The sequence below is a fragment of the Curcuma longa genome, chromosome 17 (assembly GCF_044706935.1).
Source record: "Curcuma longa cultivar G26 ecotype Majalengka, Jawa Barat chromosome 17, ITB_CL_G26_1.1, whole genome shotgun sequence".
Classification (NCBI taxonomy): domain Eukaryota; kingdom Viridiplantae; phylum Streptophyta; class Magnoliopsida; order Zingiberales; family Zingiberaceae; genus Curcuma; species Curcuma longa.
In genome coordinates this window covers 219,614-241,234 of record NC_133877.1, presented here as the reverse complement: position 1 = coordinate 241,234, position 21,621 = coordinate 219,614, and the positions used below count along the sequence as shown (strand labels likewise).

Below are 21,621 nucleotides of genomic sequence, written 5' to 3'. Positions count from 1 at the left end.
TAGGTCATAACTCTTGTTGGTCGATTTGCATCTGATCAAGGATGTCTTTCTACAATATATTGATTGAGCTCTCTGTGTCAATGAATACCCTAGCCACGTTATAATTGGCTATAGTTATTCGAATTACCATAGCATCATTATGCGGGGTGATGACCCCCTCCAAATCTTAAGGGTTGAAGTGAATGACAGGAACTCTATCTTGGGTTCCACCAATGCCCACACCGTAAGTCTCTAATCGTCGTTAGTGGCACCCCCTGAGATCATGCTGACGTCACCTCGATGAGTAGCTAGCATTGCCCTATCCATCTTGGTCGGTGTCTCATCGGTCAGCTCGATGTTTGTCTCGATGGTGATCCCTCCAATCACTTCATGGATTATTTTGGCGATGTTCCGGACGACGTGGCGAAGGATGTTGAGGTGGTTCTAATTCCCTTTGGAGGGTCAAACCAGCCACAAGCCGATCTTGTCAATTTCTGGAATTATTGTGCTAGGCGTCTTTAATAGGCGTGTGCTTGGTAGTATTGGATGAAGTTCCTCTGCCTTAATGTCGCTCCTTTATCATGCGGCTAACTTCTTGAACTAGCTATCGACACTCTTGAATGTCGTGAGCAAAATAATAATGATAAATGCAAAAACAAACTGACCCCCCTCTCCGATTGACTCAGACCCATGACAAAGGAGGGGCAGACTCAATTGCATGTACTATTCGCTCATCTTTATAACTGAGCAGTTTATGAGGGATCTCACTTTTGACATAAATGGCTTGGGCTTCTTGTCCTGCCAAGGAGTCATTGCGACCTTGACTTTGCGCTCTAGCTGAATTTCTTCCAGATGTATGTAATTCGCAGCTCACTCCAGCAATTGTTGGTAACTTCCGAGAGACTTCTTCACTAGGGATCTGAAAAAAATCTCCTTCCATTAATTAGTCTTTGGGTGAAAGCGCCAATTAAGATATTCGAAGGAGTCGATGGGACATCCCAAATGGCTTGGTCAAATTGTTGAAGGTACTCCTACAGCGTCTACAGAGGCTTCTACTTCATAGTAAATAGGTTTAGAGGCGTTTTCTGATACTTTTTGTTGTTTGCAAATTGGTGTAGAAAAGCGGCTTTAAAATTTTTGAAGGGACGAACAAAAGAGGTGGGAAGTCATTTGAACTATCTCTGAGCAGAGCCTGACAGAGTATTCAAGAAGATCTGACATTTGACCCATCCATGTATCGGTGCAATAAGAAAGCATTTTTGAAGCAGCACGGGTGATCTTCGAGATCATACGATCTTGTGTATTCACCCAGTTGTAGTTGTCGAAAGTAATGAGGTAGTTCCTATTCAAAAACTTCCTATGTAAAAGGAGTCTCCCCTCAATATCTTTTTCAAGAAGGATAAGAGTTTTCCCTCTATGGTCGCGCAGGGGTGCTTCTCCGGTCCGAGATTCGTGTGAGTCCTCTCTTGGAGGGATCACATCTCTGTGAATCGAAACCATCACCAGCGGAGCTCCGATGACAGGCAGTAAGGCTTGAATTACAGGAGGAGCGTCAGTCAATTGAGGACCCTACGACATGGGGTTGTAAAGGTTGTTGTCGTAGTGCTTCCTGCACTGCCTTGTGGATCAACTAGTCGAGGTCTTTGGGTGTCATGGTTATCACCTCGTCATGATTCCTTCCCCAACAGAGTCATGATTGTCGATAGTTCTTTTGGTTTTAATCATCACGACATCTTAACTCAGAGTTTCCCACAAATAACGTCAATTTGTTCTAGTTAATTATCGCGAATAGTCAAGCCATCAGTCAACGAACGATCTGACGTACGTGCTCCTCGAAAGTAGCCAAGAAGGAGAGCAAAAGTAACTTGAAACAAACTCCAACAAAGGATTAATTGGTGTCGAGGGGTTCCCGACGAGCCACTCCGACTCTCAAGTTAGAATAGTTCTTCCAAGAAGATTGAAAGAAAGTTAGAATATTTCTCTCCTTTTCGCATACCTTTTCTAGAGTTTATATAACCGCCAGAAGAGCATCTCCACATCCTCCAGGGTGGTGTCATTATGAGAGTGTACAAGGAGACTAGATCTGATAGCCATTGAATACTTTCATTTTTTTTGGTGCCATGTGTCAATAGAAAGGTATCCAAAAGACCAAATCTGAGAACCTTGTAACCACCCCTATATTCTTAGGTTGCCACGTGCTCAGTAATATTCGAACCACTGTCTGCGAACCCATAGAGAGCAAGGATCCATACTCAGGATATGGGATAGACCTAGAGATGCATGAAATCAGGGCCTAAGCCTGAGCTAGGATGGATCCTGGGTCTGAGATGGAACCCAAGGTCGAGATGGAACCTGAGGCTAAGATGGAGCCCGAGACCAAGATAAAGCTTGAGGATGAGTTAGATCCTAAGGCTAAGATGCAGCCCGGGATGGGGATGGGGCCTAAGGTTGAGATGGAGCCTGAGGTTGATATGGAGCCTGGGACTGAGATGGCGCCTGAGGTTGAGATGGATCTTGGGTCTAAGACCGAGATGGAACTTAAGACTGAGATAGAGCCTGAGATCGAGATAGAGTCTTAGGCTGAGATGGAGTTCGAGATCAAGACAAGATCAGAGATCGAGATGGAACCTGAGACCGAGATGGAGCATGAGACTGAGATGGAGCTTAAGATTGAGATGGAGTCCGAATCCGAGACAAGGTCCGAGACTGAGATAGAACCTGAGATCAAGATGTTGTCTGACAAATTTTAGGTTTCACTTTGATGGAGTCATTTTCTCTTAGGTTGACAGATCAACATGACCCTTGACCTTCGAGACATGACTCTTGAGGGAGATTACCGCATCAGACATCACACACACATTAGTAGCCATTGAAATCGAATTAAACTAATTAATCAAGCAAAGAAAAAGAAAGGTCCATCTCCTTTAATTTAACTTATCCCTTCACAATCAAGCTCATTTTATTCATTTATAACACATGATTATGCACATTTTTGGTTTTATTAATGCACTCTAGATCTCGTGGGTTTAAAGTTAATACCTTGATTTTAACATCTTTGTTTGCGCTAACTCTGACACTAAACTAACAAAATTGAGTTAACCAGTATAAAAATATTAATATTGGAGTTTAAGTTTATATATATATATATATATATATATATATATATATATATATATATATATATATATATGATATTTGAAATTTAAAATATAAATAATTTTAGTTCAAGTTTGAATTTGAATCAAGTTGTTTGAACTTTGATTAGCTCAGAATTGAACTCTAAGTGACTCAAATTTAAGTTTGAATTATTCAAACCTAATGTATTTGAATTAAAGTTGAGTACAACAGAATAAAAATAAATAGGATTTAAACAAAATATTAGGGTTCAAATGAGTTAAAATTTATTAAACCAACATGTTCTAATGAGACTCCAATTCAATAATTTTAACTTATATTCAACCCAACGCGTTAGGAGAAATAGTGAAATGACAAAAAAAAAAAAAAAGAAGGATTTTCCATCTATAAATATACAGTCTCACTCAATCTAGGCCCAGATTGTGTTTGTCCAATCGCCCATCCTCCTGCCATAATTACAATTATGTCCTTGGATGGCCGGCGCAACAGCAGCAGCCCCGGCGAGGCGGCGGCCGGGCCGGCGGCTGTCCGCTCCCGGTGGACCCCCAAACCGGAGCAGATCCACATCCTGGAGTCCATCTTCAACAGCGGGATGGTGAACCCGCCCAAAGGCGAGACCGTCCGCATCCGCAAGCTGCTCGAGAAGTTCGGCGCCGTCGGCGACGCCAACGTCTTCTACTGGTTCCAGAACCGCCGCTCCCGCTCCCGCCGCCAGTGGCAGCTGCAGGCTGCCTCAGCCCTCGCCTCATCCTCCGCAGCCTCACCTCCTTACTGCTCACCCACTGCACGTTCCTCTTCTGCGTCATCATCTTCCGCCTCGTCGTCCTCCTCCTCCTCCTCCTCCTGGCCGGCAGCCGACGAGGACCTCTTGTCAATCTCTCAGTACCGGATGGGAGGGTTCATGGAAGGCGGCCACATCAGTCCTCTTTGGTGCCCTTCCAATTCCGACTCCGATTATTCCATCTTCAACCACCAGCAACCCGATCAGTATAGCACAATTTATGAATCGATCGACCAAGACAGCAACACGATCACGGTGTTCGTCAACGGGATGCGATGGGAAGCTCCGAGAGGGCCTTTAGACATGAGAGCCATGTTCGGCCAAAGCGCGGTGCTGGTGCATTCCTCTGGAGAGCTGCTACCTGTCAACGAACACGGAATTCTGCTGCAGAGCCTGCAGATGGGTGAGAGCTACTTCCTGGTAAGATCAGTACTGTAGTCTTCGATCGATGAATAAACTAATTCTGAACAACGACGACGACGACGACAAGAGAAAGACCATTCTCTTCTGGTGAAATTTAATTACAAATATCCAAAGCTTTCTTCTGTCAAGATTTGTTCTTACTAATTTCTTACTGTGTCAACTTCTCTGTCTCTCTCTGCAGGTGTCGTCTGATTAGTTTCTTTCAGGTTGATGCCACAATAGTTTCTATTTTCTTGTGTTGTAGCTTGTGCACCTGGAGCATGCATGTGTAGTAGATGCCGCAGAAGGCATCATTAATGGATCTGTACATTAATTTGTTCTCCAAATTGTCTTCTTGGGATCGTTTTTGTTGGAGCAGTAGTAATCTACTGCTAAATATCAGTAATATATATCGATCTATCTATCTATCATTCCTGATTAAAGTCTGAATATAGACAAAGTCAACAGTTAAGGTTTTGGCTGAACTATATGAATGTTTGAGACTAAACAATTATGAATATAATAGAAATATATACAAGATGTATGTCCTATTATATTCCATCTCTAAGCTTGATGAGTACCCAAGTATGAAAAGTGCAATATATATGTTGATATATGACTATCTAAGGAGGCTTTAGAGCAAGAATCAGGAGAAATTAACAAGAAGCACTTAAATGAGAAAGTTTGCAACATATGTTGAGGCATGCATTAGTTTTTGTTGATTGTGTATGAACAAAATCCAAAGGCCCATCTCTTTTGGGAATTAGTCATTTGTGTTTCCTAAAATAGCTTCTTATGTGAATTTCATTTTAATGAGTATTTCAAAGGATCAATTTTTGGTAAATTCATAAATGTGCAAGGAATGTGAGAGAAACTATAATTTTGAGCCTTGTGTGACAATAGAAATTAAGTCTTTTGCCCTATACACTCACTCACTTCATGTTGGGGGGCACTTAATTGTCTAGGGGGAGAGGTAGATTGTGGATACTCGGATAGAGTTTAGGTGATATTGGGTGAGCAAAGAAAATCAAACAAAGTGTTTAATTTAAGAGCTTATTCAAGCTTGTTCATTTAATTGACCTATATATTGAATGAACATATATAAATTCTTACCAACTTGTATATTAGTGATGTATTTCTTATCGGGTGAGGGAAGAATAAGAATCGTATGGTAATTCTCCCTCTCCTCTTCTCTCCCTCAAATAGTGATGAGTAAATAAAGGGTGAAGTATTTTTCTTTTTCCTCTCTTTTTCCTACTTTTTATCTTCTTCCCTTTTATTTTCTTTCCTTTTTCTTTCCCTAAACACAGCATTAGTAATAACATTAATGATCAAATGGCTAAATGGGAAAGTGAGTTTCCTCTTTTGTTGTTGATGGTTTAATGAATTAGTTGGTAATTAATTTCTTCCAAAATAAAATAAAGCAGTCCATTTAAAGACAAAGACCAATAAATTTTATATTATTTTATCTCCACACATTTGAATATAGCAATTCCGATCCTCTCTGGTTTCTGTTTTTCTATTTTAATAAATCTTTTTTGTGAACATCTACAGAGAGAGAGAGAGATCATATAGAACCACCAAAAATATTATAACAGCAGCTTCAAATTATCTGTTATTTATTTCAGTTTTTTGATTCAATCTAACAGAAGTTTTCTCTTTCAAAACGCTATTAATTAATTCCTCTGCTCTAGCGGAGCAGCCGCAAAACGTCTACTGTTTAGTGGAAGCCCAAATGCGAGCGATCGATAAACGGCTGCTCCAAGAAGCTCGAGCTGTCGCACTCCAACCGTTCCACGAAGTTAGCGCCGTACGTAGATTCACAGTTTTGTGATCCCTCTGACGGCTGAAAGATCCTTCCGCAGCCGTTCCAATAACCTTCTATCGTCGTCCTCTGCCGCTTCATCGAGCTCTCGGTGTAATCGCCGGCGACCAGCACAGACGGATTCGTCGTCAGCGCTCGCCTTGGAGCAGCAAAGTCGGCGATCCCATTGATATTCTCGGGCGAATCGTCGACGAGCGAGTAGTCTTTGAAGCTCCACGAGCTGACGAAGTCGTCGAAATAGGTGTTCAGTACTTCTTCCTGGCCCGTCGCCGGCGTAGCCGCTGCCTGGAGGCGATCGTTCTTCTTGTAAATCCGGCACAGCACCCAATCGTCCAGCTGCATGCGTTTGCAATTTAATTATGCGATAATCGAGGAAATGGAAGGAGGTTAATTAATCGTGTACCCTCATGGAGGAGTGGCTGAGTGGTCTCGCGGGCTTGTAGCTGTTGCGGCTGTGTGCGTCGGCGAGGCGGTACTCGTGCATGATCCAATCAGTCTTGACTCCCTTGGGCGGCTTCCCCATGTAGAACACCAGCGCCTTCTTCACCGCGATAGGCTTCTCATTCCCTTTACTTGATCTACTGCAGATCGGCTTGTCGGTCCCGGTCGCCTTCCAGTACCCGGACGCCGCCGCTCGGTTCGGCCGGAACCCGTTCGGGTACTTGCGGTCGCGCGGGCTGAAGAAGTACCACTCCCGCTCGCCGTACGTCGCCTTGGCTGCACAGGAGATCGAGTTCAACGTGAGGCGTACCGGAAAATCGTCGAACACGCTGCATGCGCGCCGAATTACTAACCGGGAAGCTCCCAGGGGTCGTACTTGTAGATGTCGACCTCGGCGACGATGGAGAGCGGCGAGGGGGGAGGGGCGGAGACGACCCGGGCGCGGAGGTAGTGGAGCACCAGCTCCTCGTCGGTCGGGTGGAAGCGGAACCCCGGCGGCAGCGGCGGCATAGCGATTGCTGCGCTCCGTGGAAGAGAGAGAGAGAGAGAGAGGAAGGAGGAGGGGTGGGTTTGAAATTTCTGGAGAGTCGAGGGGGAGGACGCTTTTATCCTTGCTTTTTTTGTCGTTTAGTGGAGAATAATTCTACTACACTTGTCGACCACCGAGCGACTTACGATCGACCCGACTAGTCCGGTTCGGTTCGGTTCAACATTGGAATAATAAATCGATCAAATATTTTAGGCCATATTCTTCAAGGGAATAAGTCATCAAAGCACATTCCTCCTTTAACGTAGAATGTTAGGTCTCGAGTCTCATTGGGGTCGTTTGTGAATAAATGGCGGCACGTGTAGGCCAGATGCATGCATGCATGCATGTATCAAATATAGTGACTTCATGCCACCTTTTGATTTGCTTGAATTATTTATAGATCGATCAGTGTGGTCCTTATCCGAATCTTTGGAGGAAAAATGGAATGTGGACTGTTGTGATAAGGTTTATTTAGTGCATGTCGTTGGCTAGATTGGATGGTTTGACAAGTTAGTAGTGGCCAGATGAACCCAATTTACTATGATTTGCTATGAATATATATGGTTTAAAGATTAATGGAGTGGTGGTGATGTAAGTGCAAGTGAATTGATGAGAGGTACTTGTCATTCCCAACCTCCACAAATCTTCTGAGTACTTCGAAACAAACTTTGTCACGCATGTGGAGGATCGATCATATCGACTACTATTCTCTATGATCCAATATTTCGCAGTCATATCTGGGATAAGGATGCCAGTCAGCCAGTCAAACACATGATGCTTGTAATGTTGTGATTGGCCATGATATATGCAATCGTTGCTAAGTAAAGTTCTGATTAAATCCAGCTATTTAATATATATACATATACGAGATGTTATCCTGCGCGACATCCCGTGCGCGACCCTTGCACGACGCTCTGACCGATCGCCACTGCCGCCGCCCCGTCCGGCTACCGCTGGCCGCCAACTCGGTTGTGATCGACGCGCCGCTCACCGGCGCTCCGTCCGACAACGGATTCCGACCGGATAGTGATCGAAATCCAACAAATTTGATCGGAAACAGGGCCGATCGCGGTCGGTAGTCTACCGACCGCGATCGACCCTGTTCCGGCCAATTCGCAGTCGCCGGACTGTAGAGGACGGGCCGCCATCGCATGATGGTCCTTCCTCGGCCGCGATTTAGTCAGAATTCGGCTCAATCGCGGTCGGCAGTGGCACACGCCACTGCCGACCCTGTTTCCGATCGAAATTCGTCGGATTCCGACCACTATCCGATCGGAATCCGATGTCTGACGGAGTGCCAGCGAGCTGCACATCAATCGCGCCCGAGGGAGAGGTCGGCGATGGCCAGACAGCGCGACGAGGATGGCGGCGGTGGATCGCGGGTGTCGCGCACAGGTCACGGATTTCTCATCACGCAACATAACATTTCTCTCTCTCTCTCTCTCTCTCTCTCTCTCTCTCTCTATATATATATATATATATATATATATATATATATATATACAAATTTGCTATCCTGGGCGACAGCTTCCTGCGCGCCCCGTGAGCGCCTCCATCCGAGCCGTCCGTCCGTCCGATCGCCCGATCCGAGCCGTCCGATTGCACAGTGTTTCTCCTCGGACCTTCGCCGCTTCCCATCGCTCGTTCATCGCCATCCGACCACCGTCGGCCGCCGGACCGGGCCCGTTGGAACTGCGACTCGCAGGCGGTCCGGCGGTGGCCGGAGTCCGGCCCCGATTCGGCCGCAATCCGGCCGAATTCCGGCCGAAATCGCCGCCAGACACCGGCGGCCGATTTCGGTCGGAATTCGGCCAGATTCCGGCCGAATTCCGGCCGACTGTGGCGCCAGGCACTGTTGCCCTTGTTTCGGCCAAAATTTCGGCCGGATTCCGGCCCAATCCGGCCGAAATCCGATGCCGAAATGTGCGCCGGCGAGTCGCGGTTCCAACGGGTCTGGTCCGGCGGTCGTTGGTGGTCGGACAGCGATGAACAGACGACGAAAGCGCGTGGAGGTTGGCGGTCGGCGCGCACGGACGCGTAGGAAGCCGGCGCTCATAATAGCATTTCTCTCTCTCTCTCTCTATATATATATATATATAAGATAATGGGAAAAACAAATTAAACAAATAATTTTGTTATGTGGTTCCAAAATTTCAATTCCTACTTCACGACGGACGACCTTTCAGTTGGTTAATTAATCCTCGTTCTTCTTTTCGGATTTTTCTTTATAAGGTGAAAGAACCTTTTATTTATAATTGTTCTCACAGCAACACACATTATAAAAATACAATCAAATACTACAAAAGTAATACGATAAATTAAAGATTACAAGAGAATTTAGTTGTTTTAAAATACTTTATAGACACCCATCCTAACACCTCTTATAATCAAGGGCATCCCCATGTAGGGACGGCCTCCCCTCATATTTAAAAATATATAATAATAATTGACTATATATATATATATATATGATAACATGGTAAAAAAAAATCTATTCCTGTCTCATATGTTACCTCGCATCGCTTCGTCGTTGATTCGCTATCGTCACCTCCAAATTGTAAAAACTTTGCCAAGAGATCAACAAACGATAGTCCAATAATCACTGATCTCCAAACTCGAATCTCCAACAATCTAAAATTGATATTCTCTGATCTCCCTTCTTCAAGCTTCCATTTGAAGTGATATTGTTACTTTCTTTCTTTTTATTTTTTTATTTTCTATACTTGTGGTTTCACTGTTGCATGACTTTTTACCTTATTTGTTTATAGAGTTTGGCCAATTAACATTTTTTGATTGAGATCTAGAGTTAGTTGTTTATTTTTTATATATGATTTTGAAATTAATATCATTGTATATTTTAAGTGTGAACTGTGAAGTCTTATTTTTATGAAGGATTTTGTATTCAAATATCAATTAATCTTTAATAATTAAGCCCTTAATATATGATAATATCATGTATATAATATATTTTAGTATTTATTCATTATCCAATTCTTTCTTTTACATGACTTTAAAAATTAGAAGAGTTAATTTTTAATATTTTAATTGAGATTCAATGCTAACATAAAAATAAAATTTTAATTTTCTATTTTGTGAATTGTTGATATATTATAATTGTGAAATATAATTTCTGAATGTGTAGTCCTGAAGTAAAATATAAAGTTTGAAATGACTTTTAAAAAATTTTATTTGCTATTTATTTTTGAATTGTTGGGAAAAATAGTTATTAAATTAGGTGATTATGTTTCTAAAATATTATGAATGATAAATTAGGTTAAATAACAATGTTGAGGTATTTTAAAAAGATGCGAGATGAACCTACTTCAAATAGGATGTCTCCTCCTCCACCACTACCTCTTGATGTTGACTCGAATGAATATCTTAGTGATCTTGACTAAAATAGAACATTTTTGAGTATAATGTGAATGAAAGAGATATTGTCCAATCTTATTATTTGTAAAAACATCCATTTCAGCTAAAAATCATGAATTTTCTTAGCGTTCTTATCCAAAAGAGAAACGAAGATTTCGAACTATATGATTCAGTAATCATCCTAATTTGTGAGAGTACAACATTGCAAAAGAACCAATCTTCTATCTTTATGGTTATTTATTCAAAATTGATCATGATGGTCAAAGTGGTGGTGATTCTTTTATTGTTGAGGGATTTAAAAATTAGAGAAAGAAAGAAAAAATTTATGAACAGGTTGGAAATCAGAGCAATATTTACAATAGGTGTATGATAATTACTTATGACTTAATGAATCAAAAACTATATATTGAAACTTATTTGGTTAATCAATCTAGTGATTATCATGTTCGTTTGACGACATCAATTGATTGCATAAGGTTTCTTGTGTGTCAAGGATTACCATTTCGTAGTCTTGATGAATCCACAAATTCACTCAATCATGATAATTTTCTTGAACTGTTAAGATTTCTTACCGATCATAATGAGGATATTAATAGGGTTGCACTAGATAATGCTCCCTCAAATCTCAAACTGACATCGCCTAAAATTTAACAAGATATTATCGTATCCATTGCCATTTTAACCACTAAGTTTATTCTTGAAGATTTTGATGATGAATTATTTACTATATTGGTTGAAGAGCCTCTCAATAAATATGTTAAAGAACAAATGATAGTTGCTTTACGATTTGTAGATGAAAGAAAAAATATTATTAAATGCTTTCTTTTTCTTCTGCAAAAATGTGGAATTCGCCACCCCAGCGACCTCACACGGTCGACCCCACGATAATATGTGAGGAGGTAAATCGAGATACTGTAGTTAGTCACGATGGAGGAGGATATTGCTCGGCTTCGTCGAGATTCGAACTCTTGCCCTCTTCTGCAAGTCTGCTCAGTTGTAACCAACTCAACTATCCTGATTAGTATCTCAATGTCGACAACCTTGCAAAACATTATATAATGAAAAGTTTTCAAAAATATTTGAAACTAAAAAAAGAAAGAATAATGAATAAAAAAATTATAGAATTTTGTAAAATGTTGTAAATGAATAGAAGTTATTATAGTATAAAATATTTATTATAATAAAATATTCAAGAAAATTAATAATCATTTAAATTAATAAAAAATAAAAAAATCTTGCGATGGACATTTTATATTTTCTTTCCTCTATTAAATTCTTTCCTTGTATTTTCAATAAAAGTACTCCCGCCATATCAAAGATGTTATATTAATCTTGTAGTTACTAAAATATTATGCAATCTACATAGAAATCGCAAGAAGTTGACTCATTGAATCACACTGTGGAAAATTGGGTTGATTTTCAATCTTTCACCCATCCAGTGTAAAAAAAAGTCATACCATTGGCTATCCTAAGCATTACATATGTAAAAAAAAACCATAATAGAGGTATATGAAGTTGATGACCATAACATACAAATGAGGCTTACCTACATGAGTTATGACCTCTATGATGAAGGCCAAGTGGGAGACTAGATTTTAAGGTTTGAGAGGAAGAAGTTGCAGAGGAGAAAGTTGTGATCTCAGGATATTGGAGGCAGTTGTCTTCTACCTATGGGCAGACAGAAATTATTGTCTCTGCTTTTGACTTGTCAATTGTAGAGCTTGTATGTAGGCGAGTTTTGTGGTATTGCTTCGTAAGAAATGAAAATTAGTCACATGATTTCATGATGGAGGTGATTTCACATTTTACTAGCATACTGATTTCTATCTTTATAGAGCGGTTTGTGATGGTCGCAATATCTATTTTAGTAGGATTGATCATACTGGTGATGTCTTAGTTAATGTTGTTTTCAATAAATGTTACTAGAGCTGTCTAGACCTTGACAATTTTACCCCCTAAAATTAGGGTCTAAAGTTAATAAATAATGCGTTGCATTCAAATTTTCCTATATCAGATTGGAAGCCTGATTAGGTTTGTTTGAGAATATGTAAAACATAATATGAATAAGAAAGAGAGAACTTGATGAAAAAATACAAAGTCATCAATTTCATATTCAAGCTTCAATAGATGAGTCATGTCCAGGTTCATATCGTGGATCATTTTGGTGATTCTGGAATCATGAACATAAATAATTAAATGTTTCTACTTTACAAAAATTTGTAAAAATGTCTTTTTTAACACCATAGTATGATTGCCACAAACATATGCATTCTTAAAGAATTAAAGACATTTTTAGATTAATGTCACCAAAATCCACCTCTGAAATGTTAAAAAGTAACTAATATAAAGAAATATATGAATCACAATTGCTCCAGTTCCTCTCCAGTTGATATTTCATTATCCTTCTCTTCCTCATCATCTATCATAATCATTTCTTCATATTGTGTTTTCCTCTTTGGTTTCTTAATAGTTTCTTTCTCAACAACTTTCACCTTTTCCTTTTCCTTTGTTATCATTGTTTACATTTAAATTTTAAAGATGATTATAAAGAATGAACATTTTTATAAGTATTAAATACTTAAATAAGTTGACCATTATCCATACACCTCTCTTCTAAACTTTGAATCCATCTGTGAAGCATCTTTTGGAAGACAAGATTCTTCAACTTTATTATTCTATTCATCATCAGATTCTATACTTGACAAACTTATTAGATCATATGGATCTCCTTTCTCTATCTCTTGACCTTTTTTTTTTTTTTTGTCTCAACTTCAGTTGAAGATTATATTTCATGAACATAAGTGCATTAAATGCTCAATTAATTTCTACTTAGAATGGGTATGCTCAAAAAGTAGTCTGATTTTTTTTTCACCTGGTAGCACTACATGATAGAGTACCACTGACAAGTAGTTGAAGTATATGACATTCTTCATCGTAACTCTTATATGATGTTTTCACCATCACTCTTGTATGACATTCTTCACCATAACTCTTATATGACATTTTCACCATCACTCATGTATGACATTCTTCACCATAATTCTCACCATAACTTTTCCACCATAAAACTGTTGAAAAGATAAATCATAAAAAAATATTCTAAATGATGAAAAATAATTTTACATACCTATTTGTTGTTTTCTATCATTTGTTGGTATTTCCATGCTCATGCCAACTATCCCTTCACTCCTGAATTTCTTAAGTTGATCATTCTCTTATTCTGGTCTCTACATCTAGATATGTTCTCTCTATCTTGTACAAATCAATATTAATATTTGTAAGGATTAATGTTTGGCTTTTAATGAAGGGGGGCCTTGGTGCACCGGTAAAGTTGTGGCCATATAACCTGGAGGTCATGAGTTCGAGTTTCGAAAATAACTTCTTGCAAAGCAGGGTAAGGCTACGTACAATAGACCCTTCCCCGGGACCCTGTATTGGTTGGAGTTTCGTGCACTAGGACTGTTATTTTTTAGTGAAAGCTATAAGTTAAAATTTTAGAGTATGCTTTATACCATGAATAAAATATTATAGTAGATGAAAAAAAAAGAAAGTAGCATTGAATTAAAAATGGATACTGAGGATTTGTAGTAGGCTACGACATGTTCAAAAATCGATATACAAATTCAATGCCATCAAAGTTCTTTACAATTTGTTCGTATGCTCTACTTGTAACTAAATGCATCCCATAGTCGTTCTGGCATCACCATTCACAAGTTGAAACACTTTCACAAATGGAGCCACATTCCAAACAAAACTTCATTGCTTTTCTAGAATCTTTAATCCCATGGTATCACATCTTAACTTTTCGTTTTATATTGGCTTGCAATGGAAGTTTAACTCATAATTCAGAAGCAAACATAGATCTAATTACAATTTGCGATGAATTTAAAATTCGTCATCAATTTGCGATGAATTTGGCGACAAAAATAATTTTAACGACAAATTTAATGACAAAATTTATTTGTTGTTAATTTGGCGACTAAAATATTTTTGTCGCAAATATTTTCGCCAATTGGCGACGAAACAATTGTTCGTTGCTAAGTTTGTTGTAGATTTGCAACGAATTATTTTTGTTGCTAAAATTCGTTGCTAATTAACTGTTTTTTTGTAGTGAAATTGAGTCGGCTCGCAATCTTTTCGAGTTAGCTAAAAAAATATTTAATTCGTATTTAAAATTAACTTGTTTGAATCTAATTTGAATATGTTCAATAATTTTTTGAACTGAATTTGAATCTATAATATTTTGTTTGATTGTTCACAAGTTGTTCCCATATCTTTGTCCAGTGGAAAGCCACCGTGCTTTTTGTGGTTCCTACCTTCAAAGATATGCAGTCCTCATTTCTTCTTTCTTCGCTTTGTGTTTGATCCTCTATCTTGCTTGAGTTGGTTGGTGATTTTATGTTATAATCTTTTTGTTTCTTAGATTAGGACCTGCATTGTAAGGAGGAGGAGAAGATGGAGCCAGAGGTTGCGGGCTCAGAGATGGTGCTGCCGATGATTCTGCCCTTCAAGCGGGTGCAGATGTCTGGCAAGTATCCAAAGGGGCAGTCGAGAGGCCGCCAATGGAAGCATCTCAAGCAGATCCTCCAAGCAGAAAACTATGCATCCCTCCCTGCCGACGAACCCAACTGTCCGACCTTTCTTCCTTAAATCTTGCTTTCTTCACCTTTTTCTTTCTAATAATATTTCGTTTGCTTTGTATGAAAGCATCTATATTGAATTTTTTAACATCTAATTCACCAATCTGAAGATACAAAACACAGCTGGGGTTAGAAGATACTTATGCTGATGTTGTTTATTCAAAATTTTAGTTTATGTTGTGCTTGTCAGAGCTATTTTCTCCTACCAACATCTTAAATTTGGAGTATAGGTTCTTTATTTTGGGGGTAGTGGTTGTAGTAGATTCTATCGGAGTTCATATTAGATTCTTGTAAATAGGATCTCAGCTACTATGGCAGGGTAAAATTATAAATTCGTCTAGTCCTTGATAGGAAATATGGATGATCTAGATTGGTTAAGCTGAACACAAATATGCAAGCATGTTTATTTGTAGATAATGATTGGCTGAAATCAATTGCTTGTTTAGAACTGCAACACTCGATTTGAATGATTGTAGAGAAATTGGATTCAGTTTTCTTATTATTTTATTTCAGCAGTCAAAATTCATCGTATGAAACCAAAGCTTAAGCATGTTAAAATCACATATCTTTCTATTTCTATTCAGTTGATTTTTATGACATTTATATTTTGTTTTCAGATTTAAATATCGAGTCACCTCCTTCTATGTACCCATCAAAGAAATATTGTGACATAACAGGATTCGAGGTAAATACTCTTCTCTAGTTGCTAGGCACTTTCCTTGTAGTTAATTATTCCAGGCACTTATTTTATACTCTAATAAACCTGACAATGTGTTAATTAGGATATTGCAAAATTTATCATCCCCAAAGTGCTTGTTCTTTAACTTGACTCGCTAGGCCACTCACTAAAAATCTAACAAATGTTACCAACACAATTGGGGTTTGTTGAGTAGGGTTTCCCTGAGTCAAGATCAAAACATGGTTATTTTATAAATGTTTAAGTAAAATTGAAGTAATTAATAATAAGCATGAGGCTAAAGAGTAAAGCAATAGTGGTGCATTAGATACCAAACATAAGACATGAGTGACCCGTTAAGAAACACCTTCTTACCTCCCAAAGGGTGCCATGAATTCACCATTGTCCTCGTTGGACGATGAGCAGTGTGCTACGAATTCACTATTGTCCTCGTTGGATGGTGAGTTTTGTTGTCATGTCTGACAACTCAGATTCCACTAAAGTACCACCACATAACACATACTATCAGTTCTATCTCTCACATCGTGAGAGCTAAACAAGTTTTCAGCTATTCCAGAATAAGAATACAATAACGATCATCAACAACAAGATGATATAACAAATAAAGGAGATAATTTCATTTTTTTATGCTAAATAAATTGCTAAAGTTATGGGACAATGATGGATGGTCAATTTTCCAATCTATTTTTGGGTTTGATTCTATCTAATGTTATTTTTGTTTGTATATACACAATACTTGACAAGACCATAGGACATTAAATTATTTGTTTAGGCAATTAACTATAATTAATTGAAAGGCTTATTATTATCAGAACCATTTTACTAATCAACTAATTAATTAATGAGGGTTAACACATTAACCAGTGCAATTTAATTAAGAAGACTAATTTTTCAATCTAATCAAAATTTTTTTCATCAGTTCAACTTAATCCATCGAGTTAATTTTACAAGCAAATTTAATAAATTAATAAATTTACTAGTCAATTCTAATTCTGTTAATGAACAGATTTATCCAATAAATAACTTACAATAATTCATGGAGGACATTAGTCAAAATAAACTAATCAAGTATATTAGTTAATGAAATAGAAATATTTTGTTTAATTAAATCCAAAGCTAAGTTTTTTAGATTAATTGGTCAGAATTTATGTTCTTAACCACAAACCTTATGTGCATTTAAATAGAAATCTTATAGTTAATTAATTGAGACCTTAACAGTCTAGCTAGATAATTGGTCAGAGACTTTATACAAACTCAGTGTATCAGTTATTTATCAGAAATCTTATGTTTAATGAAACAATTTTTTTTAATTAATTCAAAACTAGTGTTGTCCAAATTAGTTGATTAAGCTAATTGGATCAGTTAGTTAACAATAACCAAGGAAAAGATTAGAATTGATTTGATGAGACACCTGTGACCAAAGTTCTAACTAACCAATCAAAATATGAAAATCGATTTGATGAGACACCTGTACAATCTACATGCGAAAAGGAAATAACATTTGAGTAAATTCAACCCATGACATATAGTTGGAAATCTAACAAACAAACCACTGTACCATAATTAAATATGTTACTTAGCATAACTAAAAATGAATATCTCTCTTTATTTTATTTTTATATCTTATTCTTGAGGATTGTTATTGTTCCAAACTCCTTTTGCTTCGTCATATAGGAGATTAGTACCGGTAGTACGTGTTATGTGGTCAATTTTTAGAATGTGAGTTGCAGATGTCTAGTGAGGAATGGTGAATATGTAGCACATTGTGGCATATGTGCATAGCTCTGTGGAAGTGCAGGAGTTTCATCATAAGCCACTTGCTTCTTGCGTTTGCATTATATTCTCTTATATCCATTGTATTAATGTTCTGTATGTAATGCTCTGCTATTTCTTTGCTCTTCCTCCATATTAATTCTTAATTCCTTATATTTTACTTAATCTCTAACATCTATTTACTCTGGGAAATCCTACTCAGTCATGTTGCTGATCTCGATTACCTTAATATTTTTTTTCTGGATTCTATTGAGTTGCCTAGAGAGTAAATATTTTGCTCTGGTGACTTATTTTTAGACCCTGTTAAGATTTTCTAAGTTTTGCATTTTAAATAATTCTCTTCTCATTGATTATGATTTCTAAGTATGCATATTTTATGTGGATAATAATTATTGTAATATTCTAGTGCACACATTATGAGGAGTATTGAGTTGTGAGAATATATTCACAATATTTGATTATTGATCTCATCTAATTAACTGGAGATTAATTGTTCTTATTGTTTGTGAATGATGTACTTAATTTTCTCTGGCACCTCTGCAAAATTTCATGTGTTCTCCGGCAAGATGAGAGGATTCAGTCTTGATTGATGCCTAATTTTTATCCAGCAATTCTGCTGAAGATCTGAGTGTTAGTTTAATAAGGTTATGAATGGTACATTACTTTTCCTTGCCCAAAAAGGTGATGATCAATACAATAGATGCTCGATATTCTTGCTTATGCACTGTTTTACGCATAACCTCTTCATGTTAAGCTTTCCTTGCTCTTTTTTTTTCTTCTTCTTGAGTTTCTAATACCTTCCAATGCCTTACAATTTATCTTACAAATTTAGTTTTAACTAGACGGTGAGACTGTCGTGCAGGCACACTACATCGACCCAAGGACGACCCTACGCTATGCAAATCCTGGTGTCTTCAAGCGCATTCGAGGGCTCAGTGATGACCAGATACAAAGATACCTGGCTTTGAGGAATGCAGCCATCGTTTTAAGATAACTACTATCAGAGGCACATCTGAATCTTACACTGGTATTCAAAAGCCGCCTTAGTTGTCTGTCTATTATGCCCACAGCCGCTTTGCTTTCTTGTTGTTGAACAAGGAATGCAGACGAATGTTTGGGAACCTAAATTATCTCAAGATTTTGAAGCTTTCTCAGTTGGTTGACCTTGCTGGAAATTGCTCTAATGGATGCTGTCGTATGTAACCTTTTAATTTAATTAGTGGGTAAACAGCATCTGTAAAGTTGCTTAATATTCGTCTTTCAACAATTATTGGAATATTATTGTCTTTGAAGGAACTTAAAAATGTACAGAGACCATGAATTTCTCATGCATTTTTTAAAATTTTCTGTTTAGCTGGTCTACGTTATTCATGAATTTACAAGCTCAATGATTGCTCACTTACCTTGATCTTTTATTGGACTTAACTAGATTCAAAAAATGTTGGACTTTGGACTATTTAAGACTTAAAATTTTCGTGATAAATTTAACATATTATAAATATATTTGAATGAAAATATGAAGAAACAATGTTAATAAATTAATCCATGAAAATACCATAAACATATAAATATGTATGTATTTTATTAAACAATCATATTATAATTTTCTAGTACAGACAAGTCCTGAGCAAAAGAATTCATGGATAAATTAATTTTTGCTGATTCTTTCCGAATTAAATTAAATTAAATTAAATGTTGATCGAGAACAAGATTTGAGGTTCAATCTAAGGCGCGAAATGGTGACAAGTCGGATGAACCGCTCGGAATCGTTAGCTCAACTGAACCAGGCCCGGTTTATTTGAAATTCTAGGGCTAGGGTTGATGGGTTATGCTTGCTTGGCTGTGGATTCGAGGAAACGGCAGCCACCCGTGCGCTGCTCTTCCCCTCGTCCTAGCGAGCTGTTCGCCGGCGGGCGACGACTCCGGCCTTCAATCAGCGATAGAAAGCAAAGGAAAGGTTTACGACGGCCGTGATGAAGCGGCGGGGTAACATCTGAACCCCACGCTTATTCTTCCCATGACTCTGCGCAGTTACTTCCGATCCCCTCCTCCCTTCCTCCCCTCTAGTTCGGTTGTTGGTAGCCTCCTTCAACTATAGCTTCGATATCTTGCGTGGGGACGAAGAGACTTGCGAGCATTCTGGGTCGAAGTTCCATCCCCTGGGATTGGGCATCAGCGGCCGCAACTTCTCCCCTTCCCTGACGACTCGTAACAGTGGTGACGGAATCTTTTTTCCCTGTATATAGAAAAGAAAGCTTTGATTCTCCTCTGGCTGCGAGCTTCAGCGAGGGATTATGGGCGAGGATCTGTGAAATTCAGCAATAGTGTAACCTCCTCATCGTCAATCCGCAGCGAGTCTCCCCTTCTGCTAGATCTGAGTAGTGCTCGAGTTCCCTAGGCGATTTTAAGGGACTGCAGCAGCAACTGTAGAGCCAAAATCGTATACCTGAGGTAGGAGGATCGTTTCTATCTTGTTGTGCGTGGATTATGTGGTAGTTGTTAGTTCTGATTGGATTTTTGTGTTAGGACTGATCGGAGCCAATAGAGTTCAACAGTGAAGCTTCATATTCAATAACCCCCCTACATCGTACTTCAACGCAGGCATTGGTCCTTTCCTCCTTTGATTGAATTGTGCTTCGTTTATTACCAAATGATATGATCAATTTGCTTTTCCAGTGATATGTTGATGAATATAGTTAATCCTTTAGTGATCTTCAACTTTTGCTAGAGATTGTTATTGGTAGTTCTACTTGTACTCTTTTTAGAGGCTATTATTGGTGTTTCTTACAAATGATCAAATTCTAACTACGAGAAAGTTAATGGACGGTTGTCCCTTGATTCATTCCAAATTAAGGGGTTACGCCATTAATACTTGAATGAACCATATGAGTGGATTTCATTCTGAAGATAAAAGGGCAGTGGCTTCTAGCCTAGTAGTCATGTATTGATATCTGGCTCATCTTAAGAGTTGCTGGACCTTATGTTTGGTCCGAGTAATATGATGAGGTTTACTAGTTGGTGAGTGAAGTTGGTGTCGAGGATAACGGTGAGTACTTTACCCTGTGTGTATATGGATTTGAGTGGTAGTCTGTTTAGAGAAGTGTCTATTGGCCTGATTGTTGCTAAAAACTCTAATCTGATAAATAAACTCTCTTTAATTTTTTTGCGGTATTTGTTTCATTTCCAAATTTGTTGGTTTTTATGTTTATATTCCTTTGTGACTAGTTTTATAGGGCTAATGATATTGACATATAGTTGAGATCATGAGATTATGCCTTTAGAGTTGATAGATGCTTGTTATTCTAGATAACACATACCATTAGTATGCTTATGTCAAATTTCTATATGCTCATTAAGCTAGTTGATCCACATCATACTATATGGCATTTGTCATGTTTGTCACTCATTGGTTAAGTTGTTCATTCATCACGTTTTTTTTTACAATATTATGCCATCATTGGAGTAAACTTGCAAAATATCATGATAGTCAAAATTGTGATTTGAACCTTAGGATCCTAAAATCCAAACTAACTCAAAAGATTCAGATTCTAAGTAGGATCTCAATTGGTCTAGGATTTTAGGATCCTACGATCTGATCCTATGTCTTCGTATCATTCCTAGATAGGATATTGGGACCAACAACGTGATTAGAATATATTTATAATATTTTACTATTTGACATTTACTATTGCAAATAACTTTTTTGTGTCATATCATTTGTGAAAAAATTCAATAATATAGGATTGTTGTTGAGTCTTAAGTGGATGAACTCTTTTTAATCATTATTATCTTGCATCATATAATTACGATCTACCTTAGAGAAGTTGCATCTTGCTATATAAGATGAAATATTAAAAATTATTGTATTTTCATTCATATATTTACTATATGAAAATTGTACTGTAATATTTAAAATATTCATATTAATACTATATATTGCAAACCAATAGATATAATAAATTATAAAAATCAAATATAATTATGAATATTCTTACTAAATTATAGGATTTTATGATCTTACGCTTTGGATCTATAAACCTCTTCCCA

At 38.0% G+C, this 21,621-nt stretch overlaps 3 protein-coding genes across 4 annotated transcripts in view; 2 read left to right on the top strand and 1 right to left on the bottom strand.

Annotated features, from left to right (window-relative positions):
• The first annotated feature begins 3,577 nt into the window (after positions 1-3,577).
• LOC141811621 (WUSCHEL-related homeobox 11-like) lies at positions 3,578-4,636 on the top strand. The gene is made up of 2 exons (XM_074699639.1): positions 3,578-4,315; positions 4,500-4,636. Exons 1-2 carry the CDS (start codon positions 3,578-3,580, stop codon positions 4,512-4,514), a joined length of 753 nt encoding a protein of 250 aa, XP_074555740.1. The 3' UTR covers positions 4,515-4,636.
• A 1,255-nt stretch (positions 4,637-5,891) lies between these two features.
• LOC141811620 (NAC domain-containing protein 2-like) lies at positions 5,892-7,128 on the bottom strand. Its single transcript, XM_074699638.1, has 3 exons — positions 6,917-7,128; positions 6,526-6,839; positions 5,892-6,458 (listed from the first exon to the last, which is right to left on the bottom strand). The coding sequence occupies exons 1-3, from the start codon at positions 7,071-7,073 to the stop codon at positions 6,018-6,020; spliced, it is 912 nt and encodes a 303-aa protein (XP_074555739.1). The 5' UTR covers positions 7,074-7,128; the 3' UTR covers positions 5,892-6,017.
• Positions 7,129-14,713: 7,585 nt separating this feature from the next.
• Positions 14,714-21,621, top strand: part of LOC141811401 (protein EIN6 ENHANCER) — a 10,331-nt gene continuing 3,423 nt past the window's right edge. Inside the window, exons 1-3 of one of the 2 annotated variants that reach the window (XM_074699452.1) lie at positions 14,867-15,094; positions 15,722-15,789; positions 18,437-18,927. In XM_074699452.1, coding sequence (XP_074555553.1) covers positions 14,920-15,094; positions 15,722-15,789; positions 18,437-18,568 — 375 coding nt within the window. In that variant the 5' untranslated portion in view covers positions 14,867-14,919 and the 3' untranslated portion in view covers positions 18,569-18,927. Of the gene's footprint in view, positions 15,095-15,721; positions 15,790-18,436; positions 18,928-21,621 lie in introns of those variants that run through there. The other variant, XM_074699453.1, reaches the window with a different exon arrangement.

What these genes read in the sequence shown, in the direction of transcription:
- LOC141811621 (XM_074699639.1), top strand. Translation starts at nt 3,578, where the DNA reads ATGTCCTTGGATGGCCGGCGCAACAGCAGCAGCCCCGGCGAGGCGGCG.
- LOC141811620 (XM_074699638.1), bottom strand. Translation starts at nt 7,073, where the DNA reads ATGCCGCCGCTGCCGCCGGGGTTCCGCTTCCACCCGACCGACGAGGAG. An exon ending in CGACCCCTGGGAGCTTCCCG is followed by an intron (nt 6,840 to 6,916) that starts GTTAGTAATTCG and finishes TCTCCTGTGCAG; the next exon opens with CCAAGGCGACGTACGGCGAG. An exon ending in TCAGCCACTCCTCCATGAGG is followed by an intron (nt 6,459 to 6,525) that starts GTACACGATTAA and finishes AAACGCATGCAG; the next exon opens with CTGGACGATTGGGTGCTGTG.